Below are 14601 nucleotides of genomic sequence, written 5' to 3'. Positions count from 1 at the left end.
CATGGGGAAATTCATCCTCTGCATTTGACCCATCCTCTACTAGGAACCTTCAACTAGGAGCAGTGGGCAGCCGCAGTGCAGCACCCAGGGACCACCACCCACTCCCCCTACACAACCACCCATGCCCCCTACCCACCCCTCGAATGCCGACTCTCTACGACATTCCTATCCCTACTAACTACAGCCGATTTTCCCTAACCCCACTCCTCCCGTCACAACGCCTCCTCCCACCACCCACATCGCCCTACCCACCCGGCCCTCAAATCCTGACTCTCTACGACCTTTCTATACTGAGCTATGGCACCTTTTCCCTGGCCCCGCCCCCTACCTTGACCCAAATCTGATTGGATCCGCACCAAAATTAAATGTTTTTTTTCTTTGGTCCATGCTACACCATTCCACCAAGTTTCATGAAAATCACCCCAGCAGTGATCCTGCTAACAGACAAACGGCACTGAACCTCCTTGGCAGAGCTCATGATTGAGATCAGCGAGAAGATTGTTAGTGGGGCGGCATAGCTAAACCTATCATTCATTTTGTGATACAAGCACCAAATTTTGCAGATGTGTTTATAGATATACTCTGAACAAAACTGGATATTGGGCCATCACAAATTTGCCCCCTGGTGGCCGTGGCAGGCATTTTTCAAAATGGCGACCAGCGGTTTGTCAACATTTCCTATCCCATTGGATCCACATGCAATACCAGACATAATATAGATCCTAGTAAGGCTGAGAAGCAAATAAAAATACTCATTCAAAATTATATGGACTTTTACAAAGTAATTGGTCACTTCATTATATTATGTGTGTACATTATAGGCCTATTAGTGCGGCTATTGTTCATTTAGTGATAAAAGTGGCAAATTTGGCACAGAAATAGCTTAATATATATAGAAGACATCTGGATATTGAGGCATTGCATAGCATCGAAATCCTGCTACGAGCTGATCCCTTGTGGGTGCAAGAGTGGTTGCTTGTTTGTTTGTTTTAACTTAAAAACAGGGAGGTCACGTCTACCCAAACAATTATATCATTTTTAAACAGTTATGTTTCTGTATAAATCACTGTATAAATGCCACTTCACGTATAAAACTAAGACCTTCAACCATCCACACTCGAGTAAAAAGGTTTCAGATTAAGGGAATGATAACATGTAAAACACAAAATGTTGTCTATATGTTGCAATATCCCTGTGGGCTCGCCTATGTGGGGAAAACAACAAGAGCCCTCAAAACCCGTATCACTGAGCATAGGTCTGCCATCCGTAATCATGATGCATCCAGCCCTGTAGCTGTCCACTTACTTCACTAAGGTTCGTCATAACGTTTCCACTCTCAGATACATTGGTATTGAGAATGTCCATTGCCCCAAGAGGGGAGGCGACCTTGACTCTTTACTCCTGAGGAGAGAACATGTCTGGATCTACACACTGGATACCCTCACCCCTAGAGGTCTGAATGAGGATTTCAGCATAAAACCCTTCCTCTAATTTACTTAGCTTATATGCGAGCCTATTGAGTTTTTAACTGCTCTGTTGATTTATGAATATGAAATTCTGCCCCTCTTGTACTGCTGCTGCTGCTGTTTGTTATCTATTGTTGGCCCTTCCCATTTGCTCCTGTGCTGCTCACCTTACTGTTGCTTGCTCCTTGTAGTGAGAGTTTAGTGGATTTGACTCCTATACACTTCTTAGGGTCATCCATCCTTAAATATAGAGGCGCCTCTCTAGACCATTTTCAAGGTATGATGGCCTTTTGGCCTGATATTGTTTCCTTATGTCTGATTTACATGTATTTGTACCTTGTATTTATACTTGATGGTTATGTAAACATATTTGTCTACTGTATGTCTGTTATTGTGCATCTGTGGCTTGTTTGTAACTTTTATGTATTCTGTCTGGAGTCATGTGACTATCACGTGACCCGGTCACGGGTGTATTTAAACATGGCATCTTTGTAACTTTTTTCATGTCTGAGGAAGAGCAGTTCTCGAAACGTCACTTTGTTGGATGGCTAAATAAAAAGAAAATTGGAGCTCCAGTGTGCGGACTTTCCCTTTTTTCATACTGTACTGTTTTTTGGTTCCGGCACCTGCTTTACGTTTGTTTGGATGTGCGCGACTGCCTCAAATACTGTATAAATCACTACAATATGCTCCGGTGAGGTGGGGATGCGTTTAGCTGCTGCCGGGCGGGGGCTGCAAAACTTGGCATAACACCTGGACACGTGCGCAAGGCGGTCTGCTATCGTTAAGGCACGCAAACAGGTGCGCAAGTGCAAATAGGGGATATACTGTACTTCCACAGAAAAGAATCTTCTGAAAACACATTATTGTTGCCCAGGCCAGTGCAAAAATCCTTCTTTTAAATGATTTTTGACCAGTTGCACTAACCTCTTTGACCATGAGGGCATTTGAATCATAAAATTGGATGATAAAACAGTAACAGGACAGATACAGCAGGTTGGCAGCTGTATCCCTTGCAGTGGCAGAGGTCATATGAATCATGCCAGGTAGATGTGTCTTTCTGCATTTAATAGAACACAGACATACAGAGAAACTTCTCTCTGATTTTGAACCTTCAATTTGCAATGCTTTGTCATTCCCAACACGTCCTATGTTGACTATTTGTCAGGACCCTTTGGCATCACTTCTAGGACCTTTGGATGCATAATTGCCATTTGGAAAGATGTGTTTTCAAACAAGCTTTACTCATTCACTGGTTTTCTCCATTCCCCACTTCTTTAGGCTATATCTTTTGCATCAACAACAGGCAGCTGAACAAATATGCCAACAGACATAATACAATTTGTAGACGTCATAAGCCTCCTGGAGGGAGAGCAGCTGTAGTGGATGGCTTTCAAAATCAAAAGGCAAATCGATAAAAGTGTTATAAAATTTTATTGTCTACTTATGTACTTTACAAACTGTGAAAGCTTCCCAAAGAATCAATGCAAATGATGAAGAGGATGACAAAGGCCAGCCAAAGACAAAGGCTAATCATCCCATATCTTCTTCAAATAAATCTCACAAATCAACACAATGGTCAATTCACCAATGAGGGAAAATGTCTCACACCATGACACCAAGAAGAAAACGAATGCATATGTTGGCTGCAATCATGCACATATGAAAAAGAAATATGATTCTAAATATATAATTATATTATTCCATGATATATTCCAAGATATTTGTGACCAAATTGTATACACCATTAGCATATGAAATTGGCCTATAAATATAGGTAAATACCCAACCCCCCCCTCCCCCCTTTTTTTTTCTTTTACCAGCATGTCTGTTAGTATAATAGGCAGGTATGCTAAGGCAATCATGGGGAGGTCATAACAAACACAAAAGCAACGAGGGCTACATGATACAGTAGATCCTTGACAGACAAGTATGGCATGTAAAGAGGAGGAAAGACCTTCTGAAAGTAAGAGGTGTTTGGGAGTAATATTCATGTCAGGCAGTGCGGAGGCTCTGCAGCACGCTCCAAGTCCGCTGCAGTCTTCCTTTACATTTGGTCTCTGAGTTTGGCCAGCCTTTGAGACAGTTCGTCCTTTGGACAGGAACAACAGCAGGGATTGAGATGGAGATGAAGAGAGAAGAATAAGGGACATTTTGAGTTGTGTGATTATTTTGAGATGGCATTTATTAAATACTGATCATTTACATGTGTTTATAAAATGTCTGATGTCTCGCTTGACAAATGCTAACTTTCCTTGTAGGCTATTGATCTATCATCTAATAATGACAGGAGTGTCTATATAGGCTCTTTCACACACAGATCGCGCAAAAATTGCAGTTTAGGAGTCCCGCAAAGCTCGCACCCTCGCCACAGAAATTGCTTTCACACAGAGCCAAGCAGCGCGGCCACATTCCCGTGCTGCAGTGTACTTTCAGGTGAAATCCCCCGCTCCCGGATTGAAAGGCGAGCGGAGGGATTTCCAGCTCCTCCTAGCCCAAATTAATATTTTCATAGGTTAGTGTAGCCTAGGCTACTGTATGATGAACGAATTCATTCAACAACAATACTTCCCTCCTTCTCCGCTGAGCAGGGAGGATATAGGTGCACTCGCATGGTGGGCGGACTTGCCAAAACAGGCTCCGCTGCGGAGTGCATCTGCCGATTTTCTGGCAGCGAAGTGTTGCATGAATTGCATTCAAGGAAAGCCAACTTTATTTATACAACACATTTCATAGAAGTAAATTCACCTACTAAGCAGATCGATCGTTTTTGGGGTTCCAGCAGTGACCAAAGCGCTCCGCCCCCACCTCACCTCTCTCTCTCTTTTCCCTCATTTTCATGCCCGTCTCTCCAAACAAATGAATCTCACGGTAGTTAGCATGCGTGTAAACAATGCGACTCTATTGTCTGTACAAGTGAGAACACAAACACATATACTGTATATATTCCCCTGCTGCATGCCATGATGAGATCGGCAAAAGTTTGGATAGACTGGATTGCTTCCCGCAGCAGCAATGCCTTTTTTCCCCACACTGCTCGATAGACAGGTAGGACAGCCTCTGACTGGCAGGGGCTCAAAACTACGATATAACAACTTTTTAATCATTGGTCATTCATTGTGATATAAATTAGTGACATTTTCCCCCAAATACTCATGGTTCTGTGCTGTTGGTATTTGGTAGCCTATCTGATGCCTGCAGTGCAGCGCATCAAATGAGCCGCGTCAATTAACGATAATAACGGGAGTCTTGCGCAGCAGCAGGATGATGTATTGGCGCAGATTTTCAGTCCTAAATATCAAACATGTTTGATATGATCGGGACAGCCCCGATGAGGCTGCATAAATCGGCCTGAAAATCCTGTAGTGTGAGCCAGCCATTAGCTAGACAGATTGCCGTTCTGGAGCTCGTTTCCAGAGGGAATATTGTCAGACCAACACAGACAGCTACTGTACCTACTACACAGGCACGGAGCATTCCTCCTGGCGCATGATTGTATAGGCTACTTTTTTTACTTTCACTGTCCTTGCTGCATGAGGTGATTTCCCCTGTAATTTTTTATGAAACATTCACACTGTTCCGCCTTGCTGCTCCGACGCTTTCAGGTGGAGGCGGGTTGTCCGCCAATACGGCGATGTGACAACCTTTGGTGCCGGGACAAAAGGCGTACAAGAATTACCCACCAACGCGCGTTCATGCCTTTCACATCGGAGCCGCGAATCCTAATTTCCGTGCATTTTTCGGCTTTCAAGGCCGGTGTGAAAGACCCTAATGAGTTAAGAACTGTTCGTACGATCGACTTCAAACTCGGGGAGTGCGCTTAGGGGGACTCAAGGGAGTGTGCTCCTGGGAGTGTGCTCCTGGGATCTTGAAGTAGTGCAGTGCAGAATTTCTTGCAATTTGACATCGCGCCACCTACTGGCAACACAAAAAGCAGTTTATCTCGAGAAACATGTGTCAACATGCTGCTCGGACCCCGATGGAGTGTGGTGCCGCATTTCATGCAATTTGGACTTATGCATAGTCATAGTGTCACCTACTGGCAACACAAAAAGCGGTTTATCTCTAGAACGATTCGTCCGATCGACTTCAAACTTGGCGGGTGCTTTGCTGGGAACCCAAGAAATGGCAGTGGTAAACTTTGTGCAATTCAACCAATAAGAGCACAGCTTTTACATATCTCCAGGACTGTCCGTCCAATCGACTTCTGTATGTCTGTCATTCGCATATCTCGAGAACCACCTACAGGCAACACAAAAAGCGGTTTATCTTGAGAACCATTCATCTGATTGACTTCAAACTTGGGGAGTGTGCTGTGCTGCTGGGAACCTGACAGAGTGCAGTGCCACATTTTGTGTAATTCAGACACACACAGTTATAGTGCCACCTAACTAGAGGTCGACCGATATGGGTTTTTCAATGGCTGATGCCGATATTTAGAGAGCAGGGTGGCTGATATATAATGCAGATTATCTTTTTTTTTTTTTTTTTGCATTCGATAAAATACAACGATTTAAATATAAGAATGAATGAGAGTATTTGGGTAAAAAACAAGTAGCTTATAATTCCATTATCCATTCATGCACATTGAGAATCTAATATAACAAATACATCTAATATAAGATGGTTATCTTAGCTAGTAACATGCTTTAGATTTTAACTGAGAGAGTTTGGGAGATGAATCCTCTCCCAGACGATTCATCTCCCAAACTCTCTCAATATTATTACAAAAGAGTGTGGGCCTGAAATTCGGCGTGGGATTGCGGGAATTGCGCATATTTTGGGGAATTCCCGCATATTTGGAATTTATAATGCGGGACTAATCCCGCATCTGTTTGCAGAGGCCGATGTCTATACATGTAGTAATCATGAACATCGAGTATAAATTGTCATGCTACATGTTTTGACCCTGCTGGCATGTCACGCTACTTGTTTTTATCCTGCCGTAATAATCGGCCTTGTGAGCGCAGGAAGCGGCCGATGCCGATTAATTAAAAATGCCAATAATCGGCACCGATTAATCTACTTCTAAAAACAAAACAAAAAAGTCTGTGTAACTATTCTGAATCCAGGGGGCAGTGTAAATCAAGTCTGTGTGTGCATACCTGTTCTGCAGAGGCGACACTGGTGCCCACTGATCCTGTCTGTCCCTGGGGGAGCTCCATATTCAGGTCCAACCTACAAATGATGCACACACAAACACTCAAAACGTATATGTTCATATAAAGAGGGGTGGGACAATATAAGATATTGTCGTCTATCGCGATAATAAACACTCAAGATAATTGTATCGTGGTGAATTTCCATTAATTGTATAAATGTGAATATCATCAGATGAGAATAGATATCGTCCCGAGTTACTTGAAAAAGCTGTTCACCAACAAGTGACAGTCCTATTGATTTCCTGTTTTATTTTGAATTGCTATTTGCCACAATCGGGAGCGTGTGTCTTTCCAAACAATCGTCGTCAACATGGCTCTGAAGCCAGCTAGGCTTGCCCGCTGTATCCTCCAGCTAAAAAAGTTAAATCAGATGTGTGGAAATATTCTGGGTTCAAAAATAAGGAACGACAGAAAGATGAGGTTCCCACCTGCAGAAACTGCTGGAGGAAGGTGTCTGCCCTGGGGGCCAACACCTCTAATATTTGTTTCTTCAAGTTAGAATACATAATATTTCAGTTTTGTTCTCTTGGGGTCACCTATGGCGATGAGTGGTAATTGCAGATGAGATCCAAACAGTGTTGCATAATGACATTAGTCAGTTTGTTCGGCCATAGTAACCACCTGTAATGCTAGCAGAGACGGGGGAAAAGTAGCTTGTTATCCTACTTCACACAAGAGTTGTCGGGAACCTACAGTAACCTGCAGAGTGAGTCTATTGTGTTAGCTCTGCCCACCCTGTGTCACTACAGACACCACGTTCATAAATGCTGCAATAATGAAAATGCAAAGGCTTCCATCAATGGGCCATAGGTTTAATCACCATTGTGTTAACTCACTATCAGATAGATAGTGATTTAACAGATATTTATTTAGATGAAAATCTTTGAAATTATAACTTTAACAAAATGCAGGTTAAAGTGATTCCAGTATGTTTTAGTGCTATAGGAGTTTTAAGCACATTTTGATGATTATCGCAATATTATTTTGGATAGGATAATCGTTATGTGATCGTCCCACCCATATTAAAGATACTACTAAATACTGAATAATGATGTTCAAAACTTTATCTTTAAATACATGACAATCAAATGATGTGTTATATCCATCACATGCTACAATTAGATACTATACAGTATGCACACCATTTACCTGTATAATGCTAGACTTAGCATTTTTAACACATGAAAAGAAAAGAAAGAGTTACCCTGCTTCATCAGCCAATTCATGCATCAGTGAATCCACTTGATTCTGAAACACACGTTGGACAAACAGTGAATATCTTTTCCCTTAAAGGGCAGTTCATGGTGACATCATAAATTGCTGTACTATAAACTGCCCACACACTTGTGTCAGCAGAAAAGAAAGAAAAGAAGAGGGAAGCAGCGACTCATGTACCTGTGGTGTGGTAAGTGTTGTTGTGCTGCTCATGGTGTCCTCCATCTGGGCCGTCTGAACATCCAGAGTTTCAAATTGATGCTCAAATTTGTCCATTAGAGCTGAAATCTGAGGAATTTTGTGGTTTAGCTGTCTAAGTAATTTGTGATAAAATCGAACAATGACACATAATTTTCATTTTTGCTAAACATGAAATACAGTATATGTGTGTGACGGGATTATGGTAGTGAGCCTATTCAGTGTGTGCAAAACACACGCACGCGCACACACACACAAACTACCTTTTCCAGATTCATACTCTTCAGTGTGGAATCCATGCCTTTGACCACTCCAGCCATAGATTTTGTGACCTGAGAAAATAAAACAGTGAACATGGTAAAGCTCCTCCACAACCAACAAACTTACTCAGTTGTGAATTGCATATCCTAGGGCTGTAACTGGTTATCTAGGCCAGTGATTCTCTACCCCTTTCATACCAAGGACCCCTAATTTAGTCCATATTAGAGTCACAGACTCCCATTTACACCCCATACTTAGACTAAGTCAAATTCCTTGTATGTAATGAATGAATGTATATGTGACAGTTGTTTAAAAGACACAACCCATACACCAGTATTAAAACACAATAAAGTCCATGACTTGTTTCTATTGTGGTCCTCGTTTGTAAAAAAAAAACACTCAGTGGTCGGCACAGCACGAGCCATCCAAGACATAGATTAAAACAGCAACATTGACAATACAACACGCACAGAAACCACATACAATACACACAGAAACCACATACAAGCACAGAAACCACATACAAGCACAGAAACCACATAGAAGCACAGAAACCACAAACAACAAGCACAGAACCCACATACAAGCACGGAAACCACATACAAGCACGGAAACCACATACAAGCACAGAAACCACAAACAACAAGCACAGAAACCACAAACAACAAGCACAGAAACCACATACAAGCACAGAAACCACAAACAACGAATAGTTACACAATGCTTGGCTGTCAGCAGCTAATGAGCCATCCCATCACTGCTCTTTTAAAACAGTTGGCAATGACAATTTCTTTAAAATGGTGTGACAACAGGTTCCATTCTGTAGCTGCTGAGTACAGAAAGGTGTTTTTACCTGAAGCAGTTCTAAACCTACAGCGGACAAAATGTGTCTCACTAGCTCCAGTAGAAGAGTACCCATGAGTATCACTGACTAGTTTAAAATGTGTCTCACTAGCTCCAGTAGAAGAGTACCCATGAGTATCACTGACTAGTTTAAAATGTGTCTCACTAGCTCCAGTAGAAGAGTACCCATGATTATCACTGACTAGTTTAAAATGTGTCTCACTAGCTCCAGTAGAAGAGTACCCATGAGTATCACTGACTAGTTTAAAATGTGTCTCACTAGCTCCAGTAGAAGAGTACCCATGAGTATCACTGACTAGTTTAAAATGTGTCTCACTAGCTCCAGTAGAAGAGTACCCATGAGTATCACTGACTAGTTTAAAATGTGTCTCACTAGCTCCAGTAGAAGAGTACCCATGTGTCTCACTGACTAGTTTAAAATGTGTCTCACTAGCTCCAGTAGAAGAGTACCCATGAGTATCACTGACTAGTTTAAAATGTGTCTCACTAGCTCCAGTAGAAGAGTACCCATGAGTATCACTGACTAGTTTAAAATGTGTCTCACTAGCTCCAGTAGAAGAGTACCCATGAGTATCACTGACTACTAGTTTAAAATGTGTCTCACTAGCTCCAGTAGAAGAGTACCCATGAGTATCACTGACCAGTTTAAAATAAAAAATATATATAGTTTGGGATGGAGCCAAACAAAAATCTGATTACCTACTGTGGCAATAAAAGTGATTCTGATTCTGATTTGATCAGATTTTGTCTCTCAGACCCTTCTACATTCTGTAATTGTGTTAACTTCTTGTAAATTAAATACAAGTTTTAATTTATTATTATCATTATTATAACGCTAAAGTTTAACAGTTCATCAATTTGCTGGAGAGCCCGTGGAACTCCTAAAAAAGAAAAAGAAAAAAAAAGCCCCCGGTCACCACGTTGATGTTGAGAACTGATCTAGGCCAGTGGTTCTCAAATGGGTCCGCGGACCCCCAGGGGTCCGTGGCACTTTGCCAGGGGGTCCGCGAAAAGTTTTCAGGTTAAAAAAAAAAAAAAAAAATGCTACACATTAGCCTACTTATTCCTTCTCAAACTACTTCCTACATGGTGCTAGTCTATCAAAATATCTTGGCTGTCACTGATTGTGTTGCATAGTGGTTTTCTGTACTGTTGACAAATTGTGATATTGTAAGTCGCTTTGGACAAAACAAAAGTGTCTGCTAAATGACGTAATGTAAATGTAATGTAATAAAAAAAAAAATATATCTATATTTTTTGCAAAATCTTCATAGTTCAACGAAAATAGTTTATGCTTTAAATCTAAAATGGTTCATGGATTACATTCTAATAACAAACCTATCAAATTAAAAGTCAAGCACAATAGTGGAAACAATTAAGTTTAGCCCAAAATCACAAATCAGAATGAGGGGGTCCCCGGTATATTTTCTATCTTGTAAGGGGTCCTTGGCTGAAAAACATTTGAGAACCTCTGATCTAGGCTATATGTTGTGCATGTGTTGTGTGGGTGTTCAAAGCACCTTGTTCATTGTAACGGCAGTCTGGACCCTTGCTGCCACAGCGTCGATCCGAGCGCTCATCCGCAGGAAGTTGACCGACTGGTTCTTCTGTCGGATGGCATTTTCTGCGTGGATCCTCGCCACTTCCATATTCCCCTTCTGGATAGCCTGGGGAGTGGGGAGGCAACATCACAGCAACGGTTCAATAAAGCGTTCTGGAACACCCGCTGGTCCATGGGCTTTGATCAAGTGCTACATTGATGAGTGCGGAAGCACAACTTACTTTCTTCACTTTAGACTTCTCTATTTTTTCCTCTTTGTCGCATTTCTTGGAGTTTCTTAGGAGTTCTTTGGCTGCAAACTTTAAATTGAAGAGATTCTCTGTGATGGGAGGTTAAAGACTAATAAAGTTCAGACCTAAACAACAAGCAGCTTCAACCATTTTGACTTGCACGGCAAGAAGAAAGAAAAAACAGTCTCTATCAATAGTCTGTATTAATAGTAAGAGCTGATGCTTTAATGCTTCGGAAAGTTACCCAGAATGGCTTTTTAATGATACTAGAGCTGATTTCCGCCCTGCTGTCTGAAACATAGTTGGAATATTAATAGACAGGTCAATCTAGGTTTCAGGTGTTGGGTGATTTATTTTATTTTATTTCGGTTTTGCCAAAAATGAACGAGGTGAGTAAGAAAGAGAATGCTAAACAGGTGTATTATAGTACATCCCGGCTTTCTTACATAACAGCGTTTTAGTGTTTTATGTGGTGTCATGTTTACAATTAAAAAACAAATACTAGCAATTCCTGCATTTCTACACCACCTAACGGTTAGGTGGTGTAGAAACAGACAACTTGTAGCCTACAACTATTAGAATTAGAATTATACTGCACAAATTGTATTCTTTGCTAGCTCTCGCGGGCCACATAAAATGAGGTGCCGGGCAAGATTTGGCCCCCGTGCCTTGAGTTTGACACGCGTGACCTAACCTCTTGAAGAGAAGTCAGGAGGAGCAGCAACCCTGGGATTTCCAAAATTTTTCAACTTTGGACCCTAAAGAGACATTTTGACCAAATGACCACTTGAATGTCAAGCATGTTGTGTACACAACTTCCAGTCTCGTAAAACACGAGTTCACGACTTCGAAATGAAGGCCGCAATACTATACGTATTTTACGCCTTCACAGTGATGTCACTGATGACATCACTCACTGAGTTCCACCAGAGCCATGTAGATAGAAGAGTCCCGACATCTCCATTCACTCCAATGGACCAGTTTTTTACTCTCAAGAGTTCCAGGAAGTAAGGTCCTGGATTAGGCAGCACTGTTGAGTTGCAGCAAAATAGACAGTTTGTGTTGTAGTCTGAAAGGGTTTTTCATCCCTTTAATCAAATTGTACATTATCAGCTTTATTTTAGCATGCAAAAGTAGCGCGAGACCCATTCCTGGCTGTTCATTGGCTAATGAGTCTCGCATTTTGGTCCTCCGCTGACGCCACTCTCTCTCTAGGGGACACTAAGTTCCACATGGTGATAGAGGCTCCGCCCACACTGTTTGATTAGGCTCGTTTGAGATGACTGTCGCCTCGCCTGGAAAGCAGACGAGAGCAGGCGAGCACAGTCAGGCGAGGCGTCAACAAGTCAAACACCCCCGACGGCACACTCGCTGCTGCTTTTCTTCTTCTACAGTTTGGTTTAACAGCGGTTTGTAAACAAATTAAAACATGCATTAGCGCCACCCACACTCACTGCTCAAATAACACAGATCTTCAGATTCCTTATTTATATTTTAATGTAGGCATTCCAGGTGGTATTTATGTAAAATATGGAGTGACAGCTTGGAATAGATATAAAATTGAAGTTTCTACACTTCACTGTGGGTTTGTGATGCACCTGTGTTGAACCAATGGGCGCTCAGCTTGATGCGTTTCTCGTCATCCTCTGTCATCCACAGTCGGGCGCAGTTGGTGGGGAGCAACTGCGGCGCCTCGCTCCAAATCTGCGCCCGCCTCGCTCTCGCGAGAGTCACGTGACTCACGCAGTCGGGCAGGACGGAGCAAGTCGGACAACTTTCTAACCATCATGCAACGGGGCAAGCAAGGCGCTGGTCGAATCTGCGCAGAATTTGCTCATCTCAAACGAGCCTATTGACAGGTGTTGGTTTGGTAAGAGGCTCCGCCCACACTACAGGTGAAGTGTGGGAAGAGGCTCCGCCCATGTGATTGAAGGGCTGTGTGAAGTGTGTGCTGGACTGTGAACGAAGCTGTCACTCGAGCAGTTGTGATGTTATACATGCCACTGTTTAATTTTTAAACTTAAAAAAATATTAAGACTTCGCCAGGCACCACTACACCACTCTATCTATCTATCTATTCTATAATGTTGTTAGCATATGCGCCGGAAGCGCATATGCGATATATGAGCAAGCATATGCTCGCTCGCATATGCATATCGCAGAGCGAGCGAGCGGGTGAGGAGGAGGGTGAGATAAGATGGGTGTTTTGTGTGTCTGGGATACACTTCCTCAGTACTTATTTAAGTTCAGTTTTATTTCATTTTCATTGTTACGATGCCACACCCATACTGCACTCAGTAATGCCCTTTAGGATGGCTTGAATGTGTTGTCATTGGCTGCTGCTATAATGGTATAGTAGTATACGGTTAGTTTTATTTTATTTTTGTGTTGAGATGACAAGTTTTGCACTTTGTTTCAAAGTGATAATAACAATAATAATAAGTTAAGTGTTTCTGCCTGTGTTGCTGTCTGTTGTAGTGTAATTGTAAAACGACCTAAAGGGAGAGCAGGTTGTTAGTCTGAAACGTTCATGCCGTCTGAAAAAGACCTGGTAAAACTCCCCGAGAAGAGCCTGACGCGAGGTTAGGTAAAACAGGTTCTATTAAATATAACAGGCTTATAACATACACTGGTTAACGTAGTACTCTTATATCTCTACTATGGAATGACACTGATGATAGTGTAAGTTGTTGACACTAAAAACAGTAACACAGTCAGCTTCTATGTTTAGGACATTTCCAGCCCAGGCCGTTACCTTACAAATCTCAACAAGCAGCGCCTTGTATGTGGTATCTCATTTCAAGACGTCATTACAAAAGTAATTTGATGAATACGTGAAACAAAGTAGCCATTTTAGTTTGTAGGCAAACATGTTACTGTAGGCTACTTCGCAATGAGTCTGCAACACAAATCACCAGTCTCGCCATATCCTAAGTTTGCTTTTCGGCCTTTTTACATTCCAGCGAGTGTTTGGCTAACACTTAAAAACGTTACCCACAGCGTTACGTCTCGTTTTCTCACAGCATTTTCAAAAGGATACTCTCCATATTTGGCATACTGCGGCGACTCTTCAAGATTTAGATGATCAAATCCGCACAGGCAGCGTGGTGAATAAGGTGTTTAATAAAGTAAAATTTGACAGCAAAACTTAGCCTTTCGCCTTCGCCTTCTCCCGTACTTCCTGGTACCTTTACCAAAATATGGACGTCATTGTCACGTGGTAGCGGTCGTCACGAGGGAGCTCGACCCTTCCTCCTCCTCCTTGCATAATGTGAATCAAACAGATATTTTTTTAAGCAAAAAATACTATAAATGCTACTTCTGTCATATTTTAGTTGTTTAACTTTTTTTCGTTCATAGTCAAATAAAGGTGAATGGGCTCTTGTGTCTGCGGGGGAGTGGGCGGCGAGAGCGCTTGATTGATGATTGTGGATCACGGCAGAGAGAGAGAGAGAAAGAGGATGACTCACTCCGTCTGATATGATATTCACCCCGCAACAGCTCGGCAGTGCAGCGGAATACCCTGGTGATGTAATCCAGACAGTTATCAGTCTGATATTTCGGTGTGCTCTGCCAATAAAAGTCAAACTTTTGGAAACGATTGAGATAGGCTACATGTAGATGGTTCTGCGCAGCCTCGTTGG

The 14601-nt window shown here is 42.1% G+C and overlaps 1 protein-coding gene across 1 annotated transcript; it reads right to left on the bottom strand.

The window, feature by feature from the left end:
• Positions 1-2881: 2881 nt before the first annotated feature.
• Positions 2882-14136, bottom strand: LOC310782757 (charged multivesicular body protein 1B1). Its single transcript, XM_083643494.1, has 8 exons — positions 13998-14136; positions 10949-11046; positions 10687-10833; positions 8305-8373; positions 8024-8131; positions 7833-7876; positions 6572-6644; positions 2882-3558 (listed from the first exon to the last, which is right to left on the bottom strand). The coding sequence occupies exons 1-8, from the start codon at positions 14011-14013 to the stop codon at positions 3514-3516; spliced, it is 600 nt and encodes a 199-aa protein (XP_083499620.1). The 5' UTR covers positions 14014-14136; the 3' UTR covers positions 2882-3513.
• Between the last annotated feature and the right edge of the window lie 465 nt (positions 14137-14601).

Source organism: Poromitra crassiceps, assembly GCF_964638095.1.
Source record: "Poromitra crassiceps genome assembly, chromosome: 1".
NCBI lineage: Eukaryota > Metazoa > Chordata > Actinopteri > Beryciformes > Melamphaidae > Poromitra > Poromitra crassiceps.
This window is presented reverse-complemented; position numbering and strand designations above follow the sequence as displayed.